At 40.0% G+C, this 23,667-nt stretch overlaps 1 protein-coding gene across 2 annotated transcripts in view; it reads left to right on the top strand.

Moving 5' to 3' along the window:
* Positions 1-22,991, top strand: part of NPEPPS (aminopeptidase puromycin sensitive) — an 83,087-nt gene extending 60,096 nt beyond the window's left edge. For both annotated transcript variants that reach the window (XM_080826059.1, XM_080826060.1), the window contains exons 12-23: positions 80-140; positions 2,541-2,650; positions 3,745-3,808; positions 5,498-5,637; positions 7,184-7,318; positions 8,708-8,927; positions 13,416-13,558; positions 14,007-14,063; positions 17,836-17,943; positions 18,450-18,605; positions 18,920-18,967; positions 21,323-22,991. In XM_080826059.1, coding sequence (XP_080682185.1) covers positions 80-140; positions 2,541-2,650; positions 3,745-3,808; positions 5,498-5,637; positions 7,184-7,318; positions 8,708-8,927; positions 13,416-13,558; positions 14,007-14,063; positions 17,836-17,943; positions 18,450-18,605; positions 18,920-18,967; positions 21,323-21,475 — 1,395 coding nt within the window. In that variant the 3' untranslated portion in view covers positions 21,476-22,991. The remainder of the gene's footprint in view (positions 1-79; positions 141-2,540; positions 2,651-3,744; positions 3,809-5,497; positions 5,638-7,183; positions 7,319-8,707; positions 8,928-13,415; positions 13,559-14,006; positions 14,064-17,835; positions 17,944-18,449; positions 18,606-18,919; positions 18,968-21,322) is intronic.
* The last annotated feature ends 676 nt before the right edge of the window (positions 22,992-23,667 follow it).

Raw genomic sequence — 23,667 nt, 5'->3', positions numbered from 1 at the left:
CTTTTGAGTACTAATATGCAAATACACTATAAATTCCAAGGTCTTAATCTCCTGGATTTTAAAAATTGTGTTTTCTCAGGACTTTAAGAAAGGAATGAACATGTATTTAACCAAGTTCCAACAAAAGAATGCTGCCACAGGTAATCTTTAAGAGCTTGAGATAGCAGTGAAGAGGAGGTGTTGGCACTCTATCCAGAGTGGGACATTTACTTTTTTTTCCAAATGCTTAACCTTCCATGTGATAGATAGGAAACAAAGTTGACCTGTTTGGTGCCATGTGTTAAGTGATGGATCAGCATGAATCAGAACCTGTTATCCTACCGGTCCCCCTCCAGGACTCTGCTCTCCATAGCTCAATGTCCTGATACCTTAGAGAGTCTGAAGAGTTCGGTTTACCTTACCAGAACTTGTTCTTTTTGGTGGCTCGTTGGGGGTTTTTTTGGCCTAAATTGACCATTGGCCATTAAAATTGCTGCAAATTAACCATTTTTTAGTGAACTTATGAAACTAGTTCAGTGAGTTTGAGTGAAGGTTTAAGATTTTTAAGTGGTTTAAGAGTGTATAGTGGTCTGTGATTTACTGTGTATGGGAGCCAAAAGAAAGAATAAAGGTATGAGTTGATTGAAGATAAAAAAGAGCCAGAGTTGGAGTTTCGAGTTCTTCGGTGAGCAAAAATAGTTTAAAAGCAAGATTTGTGTAATGTCACTGATACCTAATAGAATGACAGGAGTTCAGAGAGGGCTGGCCATGGGCTGTTTCTGAGGTTTGTGACCCATGAATTAAAAAATACAGTATATCTGCCTCTCTGTTCAGGACATGATGTAGGCCTGACACTCTCCTCTCCCACCTCCCCGACCTCCCACCGTAAATTTCCACCTCAGCTTATAAAAGAGAGAGGTATTCCATTCCTTAAAGCAGAGTTACAGGGAAATGTGCTCCTGTAAGTTTTCTGGGTCTTTAGCATGCATACATGTAATACCTGAGGACAGAACCTTATAGTGCTTAAGCTGTAACATACACGCCATGACCCAGGGTCTGCGGAAGTGTTTGTAGTTCAGTCGGTCTGGGGAGAGACCGGAGGATCTGCCTAACAAGCTTCCGGGCAAAGCCAGTGCCTCTGGTTTAGACACCACCCTTTGCACAGCGAGGCCTACCTTGTACCGTTTCTTGGTTTGCTGGTGTTATGAAGGACAGTTGGTATTTCAGACACAGTGCAACCCCCATCCATGATTTTGATTGTCTCTCCTCACTCCCCTTTCCTTAATCCATGCCTTCACGATCTCTCTCCTGAACGCCATAGTTGCCTACCAGCTTAGTACTTCTTGCCTGCCTCACTCTCTTCAGTTTTCTCTCTCACTCTGAGGCTGCCCAGGGTCATCTTTCTAAAGCGAGTCTCTGACTGCCTCACCTGCTGATTAAAAACACTTGCGATACTTTACTCCCCTGCACAGTAGAGCCCCACGGGGTCCTGGTCGCTAGCCCCACCTGCTGTCTCAGCCTCACTGCCTGCTGCTCCCACACCTGGACCTCTGTCTTCTGCTTACTGAACGTTTGCTGTTACTGATATTTTCTGTCTTTTCCTAATACTTTCTTCTTTGTACATAGACCATTTTTTCTGTCTACCTGGATTGCCCTTTTCCCTTTGTCAGTCTAATGAACAACTCCTCTTCAAAATGCAGACCAAAAGCCCAACTCTCATGAAGCCTTTATTTTTTTGGATTTTTCTTGAAGGGCTTTTCCTCTGTTCATGTCCTCCTTCTAGTGTGTATTACAGTGTATTGCTTTTTTGTTTACTTGACCACCAGTGCTGTTTGACTGTGTGAGTTTTACTGCAGCCTCAGAGCACTGAGTATTTTTTAACCTCTGTTAATTGAATGGGTATAATGGTTTTATATGGATTATTTAGGGGGGATCTTGAATATGTTTCTATTTGTTTTCCATTTCCATTTCTTCTTGTTTGAATTCACCTGTTTATCTTTTATTTATTATAATTTGTGATTTTTTTTAAGTAAATTCTTAATGGGGTTCGAACTCATGACCCTGAGGTCAAGAGTTGCATGCCCCACCAACTGAGCCAGCCAGTTTTTTGTGATTTTTTTTTTAGTACATTGGAACAATTAAGGACATCTTAGACTTTAAGACCAGTTTTTGTAGTAGAGTTTATTTAATGTGGAGGTGAGGGGACATTAATTTGACCTCCTGTTTGTCTCCTGAACCTGAAAGAACCAAAGAATTGGTTAGCAAAGGCGCGCCTGGGTGGCTCAGTCTGTCTTCGGCTCAGGTCATGATCTCAGGGTCCTGGGATCGAGCCCCACATCGGGCTCTCTGATCAGCAGGGAGCCTGCTTCCCTTCCTCTCTCTCTGCCTGCCTCTCTGTCTACTTGTAGTCTCTGTCTGTCAAATAAATAAATAAAATCTTTAAAAAAAAAAAAAGAATTGGTTAGCAATGTGATGTCAGGAGTTACAAAAAATTTTTGGTTTGTTTAGGAAAACAAAAATGTAAACATTTTAGATTTTCATTGTTTGTGTTTATCTTCTAGAGGATCTCTGGGAAAGTTTAGAGAATGCCAGTGGTAAACCTATAGCAGCGGTGATGAACACCTGGACCAAACAGATGGGATTCCCCCTCATTTATGTGGAAGCAGAACAGGTAACCTTACAACAGGCCCTCCAGTTCCCCCGCCGCTGCGTGGAATGAAATTCAGTCAGTGTCATCAGGTTTGCTTTTCTGTACGTTAGTATTCTAGGTAACATTGAACCCAGCCCTTGCATTGTTTCCTTGGCGATATATTATCTCTGACCATTTGTCCCCCACATCATTAAAATCATACATACTTACAGGAGAAAACAAACTGTTGTCTGCTTTCACTGTCCCCAAGGAAAACTCTGTAAACTTGTTGATGTGTTCTTTTTTTTTTTTTTCTTCAGTTTATTTATTTATTTATTTAATCTCTATTCCCATGTGGGGCTTGAGCTCACGACCTTGAGATCAAGAGTTGCTTGCTCTTCTGACTGAGCCAGCCAGGCACCCCTTGGTATAAATCTAAAATGAACAAGTGGGGTTTATTCCAGAACTGCAGAGTTGGTTTAAGCTCAGCCTTTGAACCAAGCTGTGTGCCTCTTCATGTTTATTGGTCACTCTGAAAATTTGAATTCCTGACATGCTAATCTAAGGTTGCCACTTTTTAGAAGTGGAAGAGTCTGAAGACATAACCTCCCTCTATAAAGATTACAACAGCTTGCTGTACTGTTATTTGTTATGTATCCTTGTGGAAGTAGTAATAGTTTTAAGTTCATGTCTGCATATAAATCCCTTCATTACATAAAACATGGCCTTTTATTTAAAGTATTGTTATTTTTTTTAAAGATTTTATTTATTTGTCAGAGAGAAAGAGAGAGAGAGAGAGAGCACTGGCAGACGGAGACAGAGGGAGAAACAGGCTCCCTGCCGAGCAAGGAGCCCGATGTGGGACTCGATCCCAGGACGCTGGGATCATGACCCGAGCCGAAGGCAGCTGCTCAACCAACTGAGCCACCCAGGCGTCCCAAAAGTATTGTTATTTTGAGGCCTAAATGAGAAGTGATGTCTTCTCCCATTATGTAGTGTCATCATCTTCATCACTATTGCAGTTTGGGACACTTGGCTCTCCCGGTTTCACCTTCCGTTTTGTCACAGAAGTGTTGCCCCCACCAAAAAAAAAAAAAGCCAATACTACTATTTTAACTTTTGTTTTCCTTCTTTAGGTAGAAGATGACAGGTTATTGAGGTTGTCCCAAAGGAAGTTCTGTGCCAGTGGACCATATGTTGGTAAGCAAGTGGCTATAAGTGGGAGCTGATAAATGAATTTGAATACCATATGAGCAGTGTTCCAATTAATAGGAAATAATCCATTTTTCAATATTTTAATAGAATTAAAAATAAGGAAAAAAATAAGGAAATGGTAATAAAAATGAAATCTAGGAAATCAAAAAAGATTCATGAGATATTTGTAGTGTTTTGATATTCTTTGATTTTTGAAATTCCCTGTCTCTGTGTATTATTGGAAGCTATGAGGAATAAATTAGGAACACCCAAGAAGTAATGTTTCTAGCCTTCATTCCTAAAAGAAGCCTTGGTGCACACTTGTATGGGTAGCTCATTTTTTTTTTTTTTAAATTCTTGAGCATACTAAGTAAGTGAGTAAGTAAATAAATGAAGCCCAGTCATTATTTAGCATTATTATGTACAGTTACCGTGCTAAGCAGTATAGCTTAGTAGTATTTAGAAGTACTGATCCTTCTCAGTACTTCTCAGCAACCCCATTAGGTAGATAGTATTGTTTCCTTTTTATAAATGAGGGAGCTAAGGCAAAGCTGGGTTAGTTAAGTGGCGCAAGGTCACCTATCTAATGAGTTAAAGAGTAGGAATTCAAACAAAATAGTTGGATTACATGAGTTTATACCTTTAACCACCACTCGACTGTGGTTTTTCAAATATTTCTACAGGTCGTTGATTATTTTGCTCAGAAAATTAGAAGTGTTTCTCTGCACCTTTCTCACCTCCTTTAAAATAACAATTCTTAATAAGGGGAGATATATATCAGAATCACCAATACTTTTTTATGCTCCACCCTTCGAAATATGGTACACTCTACTAGGGTTAAGAGGTACAGCCTTCCATCCTTACCTTGCTTAGCATTTAGAATTACTCTTTAAATAACTGTGTCTGACAAGTTAGATGACAGGTTTATTATCCAAAATAAATCCTGAAGTGTTACATTTTCTGTTTGCTGCCTCATAACAGTCTGCATGGTAGGACTGACAGGATTTGCAGTTTTTTCAAACACTCTGTGACCAGTATAGGTAGTAATAAAACCTGAACTATCCCAACATTAGAAGAAAATTCTGATTTGTCATTTAGCCTAATAGCATAAAGTATATAACTTATTCTGTTCAGTATCTTAATTCAGAGTCTGTTTTGCTATCTGATACCTCAAAGGCAGTATGTTATCTGCCTTAAAAAATTTTTGACTTTTAGCTATCACTTTTTAGTGGTGGAATCCATCAGCTCCAGGGATTGTCGTGTCTATCACAGAAATAAAATCAACCCTTCAGTGTTTCAGCAGTATATATACCTGCACCTTAGAATGTTTTTAAATGCTATGTGAGAGCTTTTACCTACTCAAAATTTCTCTTAACAGTAAAATCATTACTGTCTCTATTGCTCCATAAAGGGAAAGTGACAAATTAAAATCACTATATTTGTGATACTATAACTGAATAAACTGTTCTCTTTTTTTTAGGCTATTGTGATTTTGTTAATAAATCCTCTCTTCCTTTATACTAGTATTATTCAGGTTGTGGAAGAGTTTATGTACCATTGAACATGAGCTGTTGGCTTAACAGTTAGACTTAAGTTCATGTGTAGGACACCTGTCCTCTCTCTCCGCCTTACCCTCTTTTTCTTCCAGTGACAAACTATTTCTCAAGTTTCCTATTTGTTCTTCTCTTGCTTAAGGAGAAGACTGTCCCCAGTGGATGGTTCCTATCACAATCTCTACTAGCGAAGATCCCAACCATGCCAAACTGAAAATTCTGATGGACAAGCCAGAGATGAACGTGGTTTTGAAAAATGTCAAACCGGACCAGTGGGTAAAGGTGAGTCTAGAAATGGCCTGACTGTTTTTATCTGACCTAAATTGATTGATTTCTCTCACTCCCCTTATGCATTTTATGGCTGGCTCTAAATTCTGCGTTAGCTTAAACTAGGACTTGCAAAGACAGAAATTTAGGGCCAATTTTCAAATAATATGGTCTAGATATCTTCCCTTATGTCAGTTAAGGAAGTGATAGATAAGTAGATATTAAAAGATGGGATCAAAGGGGAAAAAATAGTAGATTATGTGTAAAGTCACATCAACCAAAAGATTTGTAGTCTTGCAACTTCAGACTGCACTGTCATTGTGATGAGATGTTAACTTCGATGATACATTGTCATTGGAAATGTACAGCTATAATCAAGTGAGCTCAGACATATAATAATAAGTTTGTGTCACTGAAATGTGAAATCCTGTAACTGATGTTGGGAAACCATTTCACAAAAAATAACAGTTGGTAAAGATGATTTTTCATTATCCTGTACTCTGCACCATTCATAATGAAAGTATCTACTAGACTTTTCACCCAGTTATAGGTTCCTAATAGGAATTATATGTTGTCTCAGACTTCTTTGCTTTTCAGAAAAGAACCATTTTTCCTTTTGTTCTAATACATATTTTACTTACTGGAATAGTGTATTACCACCATTTGAAATTATATCTGGAAGATGATGTAGCTATATGAAATTTTTCTTACAAATGAGAAAAACATATGTATGCAGTGATTGTAATTGAGTAAATAAAGGTATTATTCCTGTAATGAAAGGTAAAGGGAATCAATAAAACAGCAGTTGTTGTATTGTGAGGTGATTTTTTTAAAAAATACTTATATATAAATTGAAAAATATTTATATCTTATGCTATTATTTTACCTTCAAAGTGTTTTGTATATAAGTATTAACAGAAATATTTTCCCTAGGGCTAATAATACATTATATGTTAATAAAAAAATCTTTTAAAAAAATATTTTTGCCTGTTGGTAAGTAGCTTATAGAGAATAATGACAGTCTGTGATTACCTCACTCCACAAATGATGTGAAATTATCTTTTAAGTCTCCTTAATTCTTTAAAATCTAGGACCTGAGCATTGTTATTCTGTTGAGAGTCTGGCTGAGTAGATGAGTGTTAAAGGCTTAGTCTTCCTCAGATATTCCACAGTCCATGCACTCTTACATATAGTAAATATTTTCTGTAAACTTAAAACTGTCCAGTGCGAGTGGATAGAAACTGGCCTGTGTGACTCCCACCCTCCCTACCATCCAGCTCAGTTTGGAGCCTGACGTGGGGCTCAGTCTCCTGACCCTGAGATCATGACCTGAGCTGAGATCAAGAGTCAGACAACTTAACCAACTGAGCCACCCAGGCGCCCCAACAACCGATTTCTATCTTTACGTGTTGTTTCATGTTCATCCCTGCCTGCATATGTGAGCTTTGTTGTTTTTGCTCAGATAAACAAAAAACCAGAACACTTTTCACACCTGCTAAAGATTGCTTAAAAAAAAAAAAGCAACTGTTTAATTAATAATACCCATTGGGTGTCTTTTCAGTTAAACCTGGGAACAGTTGGATTTTATCGGACCCAGTATAGCTCAGCCATGCTGGAAAGTTTATTACCAGGCATTCGTGACCTTTCTCTGCCCCCTGTGGATCGACTTGGATTACAGAATGACCTCTTCTCCTTGGTGAGCCTCCCTCAAGTAGTATGATGGATTTTGTTGATTAAAGGATTTTGTTTTTCCTGGAGTGTCTGACTGAAACATAATTAGAAGAATATGGTTCTTCCTGAAGGTTGAACACCTTTTGGGACTAGAACAAATGACTAATTATTAATTAACAAGACAAGATTAAACACATCTAGTTTACCAGAAACAAATCCCATCTCACTACTCCTAAGGCTGGTTTTGCAACTAAAACTATCCTTTGTAAGGCAGAAATTCTTCTTGGTAGAAATAGGTAGGAGCCTTGAAGAAATTTCCCTACTGATGTGTTGGGTTTTTTTAAATAATTAATTCAGAGTGATTTATGTGTTCTAAAATAGTGATTGTACTTCTCTGGAAACATCTAGTATTTTTTAACATTCCATTGCTACTCAAATATAATAATAGCCCATTAGCTTTAGAATTATGTTATATTTGGCTTTGTTCCAGAAAGGATTTAAATCAGCAATTAGTAGTATTATCTTTATGACTCCAACATAGGTTAGATAATTGCCAGATGTCTGTGATAAAATTGTCAGATTCCTCCTAGTGTTCCTTTAAATTGGACTTGAAATTTTCCCTCCCCTCTGCAGTAACTGGTTTTGGATTCCTCCTTTGCATAAACACAGATTAGCATTGATGCACAAAACCTCACATCTGCTGATCTCATTGCTGAGAGAGACCTGTCCCAGGAGAGTGGTGTGTTTGTGCAGTTGGCTGCTGTAACAGAAGTTCTTTTTTCCTAGCTCTGTTAGTTAATTCTGAAAGGACTCTGAATTTGTAGTGCCTTCCAGTTTGCCTTCTTTTAGAAATGAGTGAAGGACAGGCTGACGTTGACACAGTCTGCAGGTCCAGTTTTGAAAGAGCCTCTGTCAAAAGCCAAAGCCCTGACTATTTTTGCATCTTTTCTGAAAGTCTGAGAATTTTTAAAATAAAAAGAAAACCAAGGCCCAGACACTGAATAGAAATAGAAGTTAATTGTTTTCTTTCTTGATTTTTTTTTCTTGCTTGCTTTCTTTCGCTTTGAAGTGTAGTTGATACACAATGTTACATGAGTTTCAGGTGTGCAGCGTACTGATTCCACAAGTCTGTGCCTCGTGCCGCGCTCACTGCACGTGTAGCCACCATCTGTCACCAGACCAAGTGTGCTTCCTTACTTGGCTCTTTTATAAATAGCAAAAAAAAAAGTAAATAAGGAATGTTGTCGTGATAGCATTTTTATTTAAATAATCCCCTGAATTTATATAGCCTCATTTCCTTTAAACCAGAGACATGACTGACTAGCAGTAGATAATGCTGAAAATGCATGCTTGTGTTTTTTTGTTTTAGTTTTTGTTTGAAGACTAGATTAATTTATGTTTTTTCCTATCCCAGGCTCGAGCTGGAATCATTAGCACTGTAGAGGTTCTAAAAGTCATGGAGGCTTTTGTGAATGAGCCCAATTATACTGTGTGGAGCGACCTGAGCTGTAACCTGGGGATTCTCTCAACTCTCTTGTCCCACACAGACTTCTATGAGGAAATCCAGGAGTTTGTGAAAGATGTCTTTTCACCTATAGGGGAGAGACTGGGCTGGGACCCCAAACCTGGAGAAGGTAATGGGTGTGCTGAATGGGGAAGTAATGGAGGGGAAATTGATCCTTTTTTACTCAGCTGTTGTTAACAGTATCAGTAACATTTTTGTATCTGCTGGATGTTACTATGTATTCAGCTCACCAGAAATTAACTCTTAGGCCTTTTAAGTTTATTGGTGAAATTAGGTGGGTCGTAAAGTAAAAACAGTGGTAGTTATGTGTGTTCCCGGCTAAATATGATTTGTAAACAAAGCAAATGGTGGAAATAGAAATCTTTTACAGAGTTCCAAAGGCCGGTCTATAATCAAGGAAAGCTAAAGGGAATTTTGGATTATTTTATTTATTATTTATTATTACCCTAAATTCCAGGCACCTTATATGTACAACTTGTAAAGACACTGAGAGACAGTACCTGAACTAAGGAAGTTATTTACTTTCTCCATGTGTTCTCTTCTCTGATTATTTCTGTAATCACATATTTACTCTTTTGCTGTCCTGTACATGTTGGGAATGGTGGGTGATCTGAAGGCTTTATATATAATTATTTTCTACCATCTGCAAATAACTAAAGATGGTATTTCCCTCCCGAGCAGTCTTGTCCCGGAGGGGGTCTTTTGCAGTAAGAGCAACAGTAACAATTACCTAGAGCTCTGTGTTTTCCCTTCATTGATTCAGCAAATATTTATGCACCTAGTAAATAACCAGGTTCTATTCTGGGAGCTGGTGGTACAGCAGTGAAGAAAGCATTGCCCTGTGTGGCTTACTTCTAGTGGGAGGCACAGCAAATCATTAAATACATGATATTTTAGGTGGCAGCGGCATCATGAAGAAAAATACAGACAGGTGAGGTAGACAAAGAGGAGGAGGCCAGTAGCTCATCGAGTGGTCAGAGCAGCTGTCCCTCGTGATGAGGTGATGTGTGTGCATAAGCAGAGACCTCTGAGAGAGCTGGGAGGCCATTCAGAGGGAAAGGGTCCAACAGGGAACAGCCAGTGCAGAAGGCCTGCAGCAGGAGCATGCTTGGGTCGTTGTGATAATAGTCAGGACAGAGTAGTGAGGGAGACAGGGAGTGGGAAGCGGTTCAGCTCCTGTAAGACCTGCTGGAGCTCATACACTATTTTGGATTTTCACGGTTAGTGGTATGAGAAGTGAACTTGAGAGCTGAAGCAGAACACGACTGGATATACTCTGCTTTGTGGAAACCAGACTGGAGTTGGGAGCCCAGAGAAAGGAGCAGGGAGACAGGTTACAAAGTGCAGTTGAGGCACTGGTTGCAGCTTGCACTTGTAGGTGGTAAATTCTGTGGTTGTTCTGAAGGCAGAACTGAATCTGTTTGGTGGTGGACTGGCTGCGGTGGAGTGAGACGAGCCACCACATTCTGGCCTGGAGACTGAAGGAGCGAAGTTGCCATCTGCAGGAATGGGGAAGTCTGCTACAGCAGCAGGCTGGGGGCGGAGGCAATCAGGAGTTGGGTTTTAGATACGAGAAATGTGAGGTCCTTTTAAACATCCTAGAGAGTAACATACCTAGTGGTCTAGGCCAAATAAATCCACTTAGTTCGTAGATGGTGTATATAGCCACGAAACTAGAGATCATGCAGGGCCTGAATGTAGGTGGAGAGAATGGTCTGAGGACTGGGTCTTAGGCTAGGCTAGGATTTGGAGATTGGGTGGAAGAGGAGGCATCAGCTGGGGAGACTCACTGACCAGTGAGGTGAGAGAGTCAGGAGCAAGGAGATGTCCCAGGGAGCTTAAGAAGCAGTGCAGGGGCGCCTGGGTGGCTCAGTGGGTTAGGGCCTCTGCCTTCGGCTCAGGTCATGATTCCAGGGTCCTAGGATCGAGCCCCGCATGGGGCTCTCTGCTCAGCAGGGAGCCTGCTTCCCCCTCCCCCCCTCCGCCTGCCTACTTGTGATCTCTCTCTCTCTCTCTCTCTCTCTCTCTGTGTCAAGTGAATAAATGAAATCTTTAAAAAAAAAAAAAAAAAAAAAGAAGCAGTGCAGATGGAGGGGCGCCTGGGTGGCTCAGTTGGTTACGTGACTGCCTTTGGCTCAGGTCATGATCCTGGAGTCCGAGGATCGAGTCCCACATCAGGCTCCCTTGCTCAGTGGGGAATCTGCTTCTCTCTGACCTTACCCTGTCTTGTGCACACCCTCTCTCTGTTTCTCTGTCAAATAAATAAAATCTTAAAAAAAAAAAAAAAAGGGCAGTACTGTTGGAGAGTTATCCACCATGACAAATGCTCCTCTGAGTCAGGCAAGGTAAAGAATTGGTGATTACCTTGGCAAATTTTGTGGAGTGGTGGTGACCAGTTTTGGGTTCTCCAGACTGGGAGTAGGGGAAGAGGAGACAACACACTTAGACAGCTTTTTAAAGGAGTTTTTGCTGAAATGGGGTAGTCTGGAGAGAGCTAGGTAAGTGGAGATACTTTTTTTTAACAAAGTGGGAGATTTTATAACATGTTTTTGTGCGGATGACAGTGATGGAATAGTAACAGAAAAATTCGTGGTGTGAAGAGAGGGGAGTAATGGCCGGAGCGATGGCCAAGTGTTGGAGAGAAGTCAGATCCAGTGGAGGACTGGCTTTAGGCAGGAACAGAGATCCCAGAAACAAGACAGGAGAGGGTATGTGGAGACAGTTACAGGCAAATTAGCAGATGTTGTCTGTCTTTGTCATGGCGATAATGTGTAAAACTTTTTGGGCTCAAACAGAGCTTTATGAATTAAGGAGAATGTCTTTAGCTTTCTAGGTTTATAGATGGAAGGGCCAAACAGCAAAATAACAAAACATTGCCTTGCAAGTCAGTACCGGAGCCAGAATTACAAATTGGTTCTTCACTGATGTCCTCTTGTGTTATCTATTAATCTCCTGTGGTTTTCTTAAACTTACTTTTTACCGAGATACGATTTAGGTGTAGCAAGGTGCACGGTGTAAATGTTACTGTTCCATGACTTTTGACAAATGCAGACACCAAAGGAGGTTGCCTCAGAGCCTCTTCCCGGTCAGTCCCTGCCACTCAGGTGTCCCCTGCCCATCCCCTGCAGGCAAACACTGTTCTGCCGTCTTTCACCCCAGGTTAATATTACCTCTTCTAGAACTTTATATAAATGGAATGCTAATATATATTCTGTTCTTCTGTCTGGCTTCTCTTGCTCAGTATCATACTTAAGATACATCCAGTGTGTTCATTCCTTTTTATTGCTTAGTGGTATTCACTGTGTGAATATGCCACAACTTACCCGTCCGTTTTGGTATTGCAATCCGTCATTGCTGGTGTTGACTTTATTTTTTTTTTGAGATATAATCATTATGTCATAAAATGGACCTTTTAAAAGTATACAACTTAGTCTTTTTTCAGTTTGTTCACAAGGTTACACAACTATCCCCATATCTAATTCCAGAACAATTTCTTTAGCCTTAAAAGAAACTCCCTACCCATTGGCAGTCACTTCCCGTTCCCTGGCAACCACTAATCTGCTTTCTGTCTCTATGGATTTGCCTGCTCTGGGCATTTCATATGTGTGGACTCCTACCCCACGTAGCCTTCTGTGTCTCGTGTTTTTCACTTAGCAGAATGTTTCAAAGGTACGTCCATTTTGCATTGTCTATCAGTACTGCATTCCTTTTAGAGCTGAGCAATATGCTGTTGTATGGGCGTACCACATTCTGTATATTCATCACTTGATGGATGTTTGGCTGGTTCCTACTTGACAGCTGTGAATACTGCTGTGAACATGTGTGTATACAAGTTTTCTTGTGGACATAATGCTTCCATTTCTTTTGGGTATATGCCTAAAAGTGGAATGGCTAGATCGTATGGTAACTCTCTGTTTAACCTCTTTAGGAATTGCCAGCTTGTTTTTCAAAGTGGCCACACATTTTACACCCCACCAGCAATGTATGAGGGTTCTAATTTCTCCACGTCCTTAACAGTGCTTGTTATTGTCTGTCTGTCTTCGGTCGGTCATCCTAGTGGGTGTAAAGTGGCATCTCACTGTGGTTTCCATTTGTGTTTCCCTAATCACCAATGTTGAGCCTCTCCTTAACGTGCTTATTGCGCATTTACACATCTTTGGAGTCAATAGATCCGTCAGAAGTTGATTTTTAAATCTAAGATTTCAATTTATTATACACAGCACACTAGTTCCATATGTGACCTTTCTCTGAATCTTGGGTCAAAACTGCATGATCTAAGCCTGTTCTGCCTCTTCCTTTCACATATGGTCCTTAGCAATGTAATTTCCTAGATGGAGTAAACATTTAATAAATTCAGATCGTTGACATTTGTGGACAAAGTCAGCAAATTTATTTGTTTAGCTAATCTATTTAGCACTTCATTTCACTCTTATGATTTGAATAATGTAAATCAGGTGTTTTCTCAAGTGCTAAAGTAATTGATTGTGTTTGTTCAAGATGGTAGACATACTATAACACAATTACAGGATAGCCAGGTAGCATATTTGTGAAAACAGGATTTTTAAGCAGTTCCGTGTCTCTTTTACTTCTTAACCAGGTCATCTAGATGCACTCCTGAGGGGCTTGGTTCTGGGCAAACTAGGAAAAGCAGGACATAAGGCAACGTTAGAAGAAGCCCGTCGTCGGTTTAAGGACCACGTAGAAGGGAAACAGATTCTCTCCGCTGATCTGAGGAGTCCTGTATGTTTTCATGATGAATAACCTTGATCTCTAAGTGACTGCATCATTCTGTGTATACTGTGGAATGTGTTTAATGGGAACCAAAAATGACCTAAGTACTGACCCACAAATCATGTCTGATTCTGATTTAATAGGTGCATTCAGTGTTCTGTAGCCTGCGTGTCCTTTGTCTAACGTTTCTCAGGCCAGACTCTGGTGCTGAAAGGTGATGATCAGCGCACATTTCCCTGAGAGAGCCGGTGTGTGCCGCTGTTACTCACCACGCACTGTCTGCCTTGCCGCTTTTCAGTGTGGGCTCTAAGCTCTTTGCCACAATTTGTATGTAACATCCACACACAGCTATTTATAAATTGTTTGATTCGCCTTATGTCTTTTCTTAACATTGGACTATTTGGAAGAAGATACATTTAATCAGATGCCTTCTTTTTTGTTCCTGTGTTCTCTGTAGGTCTATCTGACTGTTCTGAAGCATGGTGATGGCACTACCTTAGACATTATGCTAAAGGTGAGTAAATTTGGGAAGGGCTCCCATTTTCTGCTCTTGAATACGGATTGACACAGAGACTATGCGCGCTGTCAGGTGGTTAAAAGTCTGGGCAAAAGACATACGCGCAGATATGCATATTGCATATGCATATGCATACTAAGATACTAAGAAACTACGGGAGGAGCACCTGGGTGGTTAGTCAACTCTTGATTGCAGCTCAGGTCATGATCTCAGGGTCATTAGATGGAGCTCCATGTTGGGCTGTGCATTTGGCAGGGAGTCTGCTTAGGATTCTCTCTCTCCTTCAGCACCACCCCCCACATGCATGTGCACATACGCTCTCTCTCTCTCTCTCTCTCTCAAAAAGAAAAGAAACCTTGGGAGAAATACATAATGTCTGTTCATGTATACTACCAATACAATGCCAAAAGTCATCTAATTTCACTTCTCTTTTTTTATTCATAAGTTTATGCACCTTAAATATAAAAATTGAAATGTTCATTTTGATTAACATGTCAGGTTCTTAAAAATTTTCCCTTCAGGGACGCCTGGGTGGCTCAGTTGGTTAAGCAGCTGCCTTCGGCTCAGGTCATGATCCCAGTGTCCTGGGATCGAGTCCCACATCGGGCTCCTTGCTCGGCAGGAAGCCTGCTTCTCCCTCTGCCTCCGTCTGCCAGTGCTCGCTCTCGCTCTCTCTCTCTCTCTGACAAATAAATAAATAAAATCTTTAAAAAAAAAAAAAAATTTTCCCTTCAGTGTAAAGTTACTAGGGTACTTCCCGAGGTTTGTGTCTGTGCTTGGAAAGGGGATAGATGGGGGCGCCTGGGTGGCTCAGTCAGCTAAGTGTCTGCCTTCGGCTCAGGTCATGATCCCAGGGTCCTGAGATCAAGTGCTGCATCAAGCTCCCTGCTCAGCGGGGAGTCTGCTTCTCCTTCTCCCTGCTGCTCCCCCTGCTTGTGCTCTCTCTCTCTCCTGTCAAGTAAATAAAAAGTAAATAATAAAATCCTTTAAAAAAAGAAAGTGGATAGATGATCACATATCTCAAGGATTTGAGCTATTCCAGTGCTCCATTTATGAATGGACAGGAAATTCTGACCTGCCTGCATTGCCTCTGTAGTTTTCCCAGGGTGGTTGGCATATAATTAAACTCAAATACTAATACTGTGGAACAAGTGCTGCCTAAGTCCCTGTCCATGTAGTAATCAATCTAAGAAATAACTGGACTATTCTGATTGCATCAGGGGTGGAGGGAGCTGAATCTATTACCATCAAATAAAATGTGCAAAGTGTGTGTAAATACCCAAATTACCTGTCAGACCTGTAAAGCCCATTCATTTAAAGACCCGCACTTAAGGAGGGGAACAACCAGAACAGGAATGAAATGTGCTTTATTACTTCCATCCTTAATGGATTAAGAACATTTCTGATCTCAAGTGGATCAGAATTGCAAATCTAATTTCTAGTATTTAGTTTTAAACAAATCCTATTTAAATGACTAAAATATTTTGAAAAATAGAAACTTTAAGAAACTCAAAATGTGCCACTTTACTGATCTTGTGCAAGAGTTTCCCTTCTAATAATAGAAAAATTATACTTTGGGTTGGTCGTTTCTCATTCTTAATATTCTGTGAACCTATGCACTATAAATCATGTATTTCTTTGTAGATGAAGTCAGGTATTTGTGGGTTTTGTCTTTTCCATAAAAGTATGGAACAAAAATAGGGGTTCTGGAATTCTCGTGACAGATAACCTGGGCATTTTCATGTCCTGGCATACTTTAAAGAATTTACACTACTATGTATATTTTAGTAAGTGTTTTCATCTGTTAATACAAGGGAGCTGACTGTAGTTCTGCTTTACTATAAGCAGAGCTCTAATGAAGACCAAATTAAGTTTCTTCAAGGAACCAGTTGATGGGAGATGAGGAGGATTGTTTTCTGTTGGTAATTTAGGAATAATGAGGCAGGATTAAAAAAAACAAAACCAAACTTTTATTTCAAAGTGCATTTGGAATGTGGTGTTATGGTGCCATCTAGTGGTCAAGTGTAACAGGTTCTCCTTGGGGAAAACAATGCTTCCTGAAAGCCAGAGTTCAGACTTTGAGTATTGGAGCTGAAAAGGACCTTTAGAAATTATCTGTCCATCCCACTCATTTTACAGCTGGGGAAACTGAGATCCAGAAGGGTTAAGGACTTAGTCAAGATCACACAGCTAGTTAGAGGCAAAACTAGGACTAGAATCCAGATCTCCCGACTTCCTATTTATTTTACCACATTGCTGCTTAAGATTCCAAAGGAAAGGAAGGGGAAACTGGGACCTGTGATGGAGTCTGCAGACACTGGTCAGTATAGAATCTTCAGTGGGAGAGATGATCAGCAGAATCTATAAATTAAGTTGTCTTGGAGAGGTATCTCATATACCTTTATAATTCTGATTATTTACATGTATAATGTTTTGCTTCTGATGATTAAAAAAAGATTTGGTATATTCACTGTGGAAGATTTAGAGGCTATAAAAGTATAAAAAAAATAAAATTACCTGTAATTTAAATATTTTTTAAAGGTCACAAAATAGCAGCTATAAGGGGGTCTTATTTCTGATTGGTAATGTACATATCAATACTTTACTTTTTTGTCTCTTTTTTTTTAAAGATTTTATTCATTTACTTGACAGAGATCACAAGTAGGCAGAGAGAGAGGGGAGGAAGCAGGCTCCCCGCTGAGCAGAGAGCCCAATGCAGGGCTTGATCCTAGGACCCCGGGACCATGACCTGAGCCGAAGGCAGAGGCTTTAACCTACTGAGCCACCCAGGCGCCCCCCTTTCTTTTTTCCTAAAGATTTTATTCACTTATTTGAGAGAGAAAGAGAGAATATGAGTGAGGGTGAGGGGCAGAAGGAGAGAGAGAAGCAGACTTCCCGCTGAGCAGGGAGCCTGATATTATGATCTGAGCTGAAGGCAGGCATTCAACCCACTGAGCCACCCAGGTGCCCTGATAGTTTAATTTGTTTTTTATGCCTCTCTGTTTTCCCAATTTTCTGTGTTCGGCATGTGCTGATTTTGCAGTTTAAAAATGTGATGATACAGAATCCCACTGATCAGAGACTCATGAATTAATATTAACATTTATTGGGGCGCCTGGGTTGCTCAGTTGGTGAAGTGACTGCCTTCGGCTCGGGTCATGATCCTGGAGTCCCAGGATCGAGTCCCGAATCGGGCTCCCTGCTCAGTGGGGAGTCTGCTTCTCCCTCTGACCTTCCCCGCTCTCATGCTCTCTCTCTCATTCTCTCTCTCTCAAATAAATAAGTAAATAAAATATTTTTTTAATTAACATTTTCTTTTTCCTATTAGAAATTAAATTGATAACCTTCAGTGGTATTAGTAATGATTAGTTTATTCATCTAACATAGAACATTAGTCAGACATATATCCCTCAGACCTTGATGTTAAACTGCTCAGAACTGTGCTCGCTTCGGCAGCACATATAAACTGCTCAGAACTGATGACAAGCCATTCACATAGTACAGACTTACATAGTGACTTGCAATACAGTAAGTATTAAAAATTTAAAGAAACTAAAGCATATGAAAAAAAGAAAAGCATATTAAAAAAAAGAAAGCATATGAAAAATGTAGTGCCTGGACATCTTGAAAAGTATTTCCTTTTGTTAATTTAATACTGTGCAGTCTCAGCCAGCGAGAATATAGAGCAAAAGTTTGGGGGAGAAGCTCACACAAGCATATGCATAACTTCTAGGGGAGAGTTAACTATATCTTTATTTTTTCATTGTAGCTTCACAAACAAGCAGATATGCAGGAAGAGAAAAACCGAATTGAAAGGGTCCTTGGGGCTACTCTTTCACCTGAATTGATTCAAAAAGTCCTCACGTTTGCACTTTCAGTAAGTTAAAACAAAAACTGCCTACAGAGGGAATTGTAACCCACTGATCTGTGGCAAGTGTCTTTGATTCAGTATCCTCTTGATCTGCTTTAACCCTAAACTGAGGGTTCCTCTTAGTCTGGGGAAAATGGAATGGGCTTTTGCTCCTGACCTGTATATCACCCCATAATGGTGAGAATCAGAATAGTTGGAGGCAGAAATAAACTGGAAAGCATAATTATCCCACTACCTACCTTCTGTATCTTCCTTTCTTTACCCTGGAGGAACCCAAGCAAGTATCTTTTGAGCAGCCTGTCTGTACCTGTCTCAATGCCTCATTCTCAATTTGGCTCATCTTTAGGTTAAACATTCTTCTCTTTGCTAGAAGCTTCTGGTGCCAGTTATCCCTAAAACAAGGAATGAGGGTCTTCAGTGTGATTGCTTGGGTACCTCAAAAGTATCTGCCCTTTCTAGCACCAGAAGATGTTTTGAATACAGTAGATTTTTAGTTCCCTTTCTATTTTTAGGAAGAGGTACGTCCACAGGACACGGTATCAGTAATTGGTGGAGTGGCTGGAGGCAGCAAGCATGGAAGGAAGGCTGCTTGGAAGTTTATAAAAGACAACTGGGAAGAACTTTATAATCGATACCAGGGAGGATTCTTAATATCCAGACTAATAAAGGTATGTGAAGATTTTTATTTTGAGTACCTTGTTCATCATAGATGTTATTTAAGGACATCCATGATGCACTAGGTCTGTAGATGATGGTCTTTGCTGTTTAAGAGTTTCTTTAAAAAAAAAGAAAAAGAAAAGAAAAGAAAGAGTTTTTTTAAATAGTTATTAGCTTTATTAAAGGGCTTGTCCTTCACCCATCGTGCATCCTCTAGAATATTCTGAAGTTGGGAGAGAATAGAATGGCTCATTTTTAGGATAAATGGAATTTTGTTCCTAGCCTCTTTTAGTTGCATTTACTGTTTAACCCGTTGTTTTTTCAGCTGTCAGTTGAGGGATTTGCAGTTGACAAAATGGCTGGAGAGGTTAAGGTAAGCAAAGTGCTGTTTACTTTTTACTTTTCAAGGTAGTAAGTAAAAACTAATAAGCTACATTATAATCATATAGTGCAGGTAATGGGGTAATGCTGTATTTATCCTTGTTTTTGCTTGGAAAAAGACCGCTTGGCTTGTGTCTTTAATGCTTGAAGAATTTGGGGTTGGAATCATCTTTGAGGGCATTGAAATATGGTTGAAAAAACATGGAACTTGGAATCAGTCAGTCTGAGTAGAAAACCATCCCTTGCCCTATTTAGCTATGTGATTTCAAGCATGTTTTTAACCCTATGATCTCCCTGTGTTTCCTCATCCATAAAATGGGGTGATAATAAGATTGTTATTTAGCGTAACTAACATCACCAGTAACAGACTAGAATGGAGTAGTAGGTCCTTGATAATTTTTTCTTTTCTAATAACCTTTGTAATCTGTCATATGCACAGGGAGAGAAGATGGCTACGTAGGAACTCTCCTCTTAGCCTTTATGAAGGATAATAATCAGTTAAGTGGTAAAGTTTAGCGTTTGGGGAACAAATCTACACTGATGAGGAAAATCTTAACTTTAAGCCTTCCATTGCTTTTAATTGTGAAGTACTTTTGAAATGTCATTTTCACCTTCCTCTTGTTGAAGGCAATGGGGTTATGAGATGTAAACTTAGAAGTTCTGAGAACTGTAGTGTTGTTTCATTCATTCTGCGAACCATTTTAGGAATAAGATTTTAAGAATTCAGAGCTTGAGAAAACAGTGAGAGACTTGATCTCTGCCTTCGTTTAGTTTACATTGTATATTGTGCAAATAGTTCTCTTATTGTAAAGGATATAAGTACTCTGAAGGAGAGGTACATACACTGGGTTTGGAGGGGAAGGACAGTGAGTGGCTGCTCTGAGGCTGGTAAGATAGGTAGAGGCCAGACCGTGGAGAGCCCTATAGGCTGAATGAAAATTTTCCTAAAAGCGGGGAAGCCCTTGAATTGCCTGTAAACAGAGTGAGTTGATGTGATTTGTGTGATAAAAATTTCAGCCTGGCTGCAGTGCGGAGAAAGTGTGTTGGGGAAGAGAAGATGTCGGGATGCTAACTGTCCAAGCAAGAATAATAAAGTAGCTTGGGGGAGATGGAGTAATGAAATTCATGGGGGCTTGATTTTGTTAATCTTTGGTTCAACAAATATTTACTGAGTGGCTTCTCTGTGTTGTGGACATACCTGGCAGAGAAAGAAGGAAGAGTCGAGGATAATTCCCAGGTTTCTAATATGTAAATGGTAGTGCTGCTTGTGGAGATGGAATGAAGGGAAGTCTTATATCTTACCCAGGCCCTAAAGAGCCTTGGAGCAGGAGCCATTGTCATGTATGTAAGCAAAATAAGGTTATTTATTTCTAAAAGTTCTGGACTTAATCTGATGAATTAGTCATTCTCCCTTACACACCTGTGATGACAAGTTCAAAGTAAAGACCCCCATCCTTTCACTGGTTGGTATTTAAGAGGTGCTTTGTTTTCATTTTCTTAAAAAGTTTTTATTTATCTCAGAGAGAGAGACAGAGTGAGTGAGAGTGAGAGAGAGTGGAGGAGGGGCAGAGGAAGAGAGAGAATCCCAAGCAGACGCCCCACTGAGCGTGGAGCCTGACAACGGGGCTTGAACCCAGGACCCTGAGATCATGATGACCTGAGCTGTAATCAAGAGTCAGACACTTAACTGACTGAGCCACCCAGGCGCCCCAAGAGTTGCTTTGTTTTCTGTGAATCTTGGCATACTTGATTAGAAAATAGTTTATTGCATCTTTAATCAATAAGCTTTGTAATAAATTACAACAAACTCGGAAATAGTCTTGTATGAAAAATGTGAGTCTATCAAAGCTCCATGGTTTTATCATCCTTCGCAGTTTAATCTCTATTAGAAGCAGCCACAATGTGTTTTGAGTCCTTAAGGACCCTGCCTGCCAACTATTATGTTAACAGTTATATGGGGTTTTCTTGAATCTTCTGGAGTAAATATTTTCTCATAAATGAGAAAACAGAAGAGTTAATTTAACTAAAAGTCATAGGTTAATACATGATTCAGCCTTGATTTGAGTCCCAAGCCTAATTCTAGTGCCTACACTAAAAGAAAGGCCATAGGTTCTATCTCTTCGTTAACTTTCGATTCGATTTTAAGTGTGTATTTGGAGAAGAATTACTGTATGCAAGTCTAAGGAGCTGCTTGTTTTCTTTTAGCCTGGGAGTGGCAGTGGTAAATTTTCATGATTGAAGCTTTTGAATCCTTTACAGAAGAGTGGTATTTTTTCCTGAGCTGTGATACTGTTACCTTCTTACTGTTGCCGGTACTGATCCTACACTCTGGGTTGTTTTACGCCAGGCTTTCTTCGAGAGTCACCCGGCTCCGTCAGCTGAGCGTACCATCCAGCAGTGTTGTGAGAATATCCTGCTGAATGCTGCTTGGCTAAAGCGAGATGCTGAGAGCATTCACCAATACCTCCTTCAGCGAAAGTCCTCGCCTCCTACAGCGTGAGCCCGGCGCGCCACCGCTGCTGCGGTCCTGCTGCTTGGCTGTGGGGGGGCGGGGGTGGGGGGTGGTGGGGCTACTGAACAGCTGATTCACATGCAGAGAATTTGGAGTCTTCTTTCAAACCAGTGGGGGTTGGACAATGAATGTAGTTAACTGGTTCCTGCTCACACTCCAGAATTAAATTCTATTGAAAAAGGAAAATCAGCAATTCAGCAAAAAAATAAAAAAATAAAAATAAAAAATAAAAATGTAAATATGATAGTAATAAAATAGAGCATAACGAAACTGTGAAACTTCCTGAAGCCTTGTCAGTGGTTAAAAGTATTTAACACTCTCCTCTTAATGACAGATGTTCTGTTTTTATAACCTACCAAAAGGAAACTAGAGGCTTCTGGGTGAAGAAGATTTTTTGTGAAGTGGGTTCTGCAAGCAGCCTACAAGCCGAGGGTAGTGTCCATTGCTGGGAATGGTTAAACGTGAAAGGCTGATAGCTGGTATAACATAGAATCTGTGCATAATTCCAAGTGTTCTTTTGATTTTTGGGGTTTGTTAGGCTTTTTTTGTTTGGTTTGTTTTGGGTTTTTTTGTTTTTGTTTTTGTTTTGTTTTTTGTTTTTTTTGGCATGGGGACTGATCGGGAAGATACATTTTCCTGCATAACTCAATCTAAACCAAGGATCATAATTTTCCTCCATGCCTTCCCTTCTGTGTGACCCCACCCCTGGCCAGAAGGAAAAAAAAAGAAAAAAGTTAAAAAAAAAAAACCAAAAACCCAAACCTAACCTGGTCTGGGTTTTTTCTTCCTCTTAGTTCCACCCCCAACCTCCATCCCCGGTGTCCTTCTTAGAGATAAAGAAATAATAAGGAAACATCTTTTATAGCCACATTAAATAAGAGAAACTGATATACATGATTTTTTTTTCTTTCTTTTTTAAGACAACTTTTAAGAGCCCTGAGATGCATATAGGTGACACATAGAAAAGAAAGGGTTTTCAGCCAGACCGTCCTGAAGGAGTTATTCTGCTAAAAAACAAACAAACAAAATGGTCGTAGTTGTCCGACAGGCCAACGGTTAAACCTCTTCATGACAGTATCAACACTGGCTTCTCCCGGTTCACCGTGGATGTGGAAGAAGTCAGTGGCCGCTGCTGCCAAGGGCCGTGTATTAGTGGTGACTGGGTAGAACAGCAAAGACCGTAAGCCTGTGTGTGCCACTCTTTGCTTTAACAGTGTATTCTACTAATAAGCCTCACCTGCCTGATCCAGTGAGTTTTAACTACATCTCATTGCTTTCCTCTGCCCTTACCTTTTTTCCTTTTCTTTCTTTTTCCTCTTTTTTTTTCCTTTTTAAAAATATTTGTTTTGTGTTGTTAACAGGAATTTCATATTTGGTGTGGCTTGACTGTATTTCAGAAGGTCATCAGATTGTGAGACTGCTTCCTTGAAACATTTTTGTGCTATTGTTTTAAAAAAATAATAATTAAAAAACAGTTGGCGTTAATAAAAATGTCAATGTGAAATTGATGTCCTGATTTCTTTTATTCTCTTTCATAAGAAACTATAAACTTTCCTGTCATTCACTAGGATTATAAGAAGTTTTACAACCAGAGGATTTTCTGAGCCTAAGAAAATCCAATTTCTGAATTGCTTAATGAGTGATACCTAAAGAGAAAAATCCTAAGATTCCTTCTGAATTCGTTCTGGATGCTCAGAAATCTTGTGGAGATCCTTAGAGTTAGCATTCAGGAGTTAACTGGAGACTTACCAGTTCCCGTTTATCGAGGCTTTCCTGTCTAGGGGCCACACTCATAGCTGCACTGGAGGCCATCTAGGCATGTGCTTAAGGCACCAGGAGAGCAGGGACACCAGAAAGTCTGAGAAAAGAAATCTGCTTTTCATAATAACTCAAGGGGCGCCTTGCTGGCTCAGTAGATGGTGTGGCTCTTGGTCTCTAGGTTGTGCGTTCAAGCCCCCTGTTGGGTTTGGAGCCTACTTAAAACAAAAACAAAAAATTCAAAAGTTTGTAACTGAAAGTTCTAGAAAGAAGGTATTTCAGTTTCAGCATACATGCAAGTTTTGTGTTCAATAGTTTAGTAGTTGGAATTTTGCTGGGGCAGAAGTGGTGCAGGAGATCTTCCATGTCCCCTTCAGAGCTGCTCTCCATCCTGTTCTGTCTGTGCCCCAGGAGGGCCTGGC

This window comes from Martes martes, assembly GCF_963455335.1.
Source record: "Martes martes genome assembly, chromosome: 16".
NCBI lineage: Eukaryota > Metazoa > Chordata > Mammalia > Carnivora > Mustelidae > Martes > Martes martes.
Note: the sequence above shows the minus strand (reverse complement) of the source record. Positions and strands in the feature narration are given on the sequence as shown.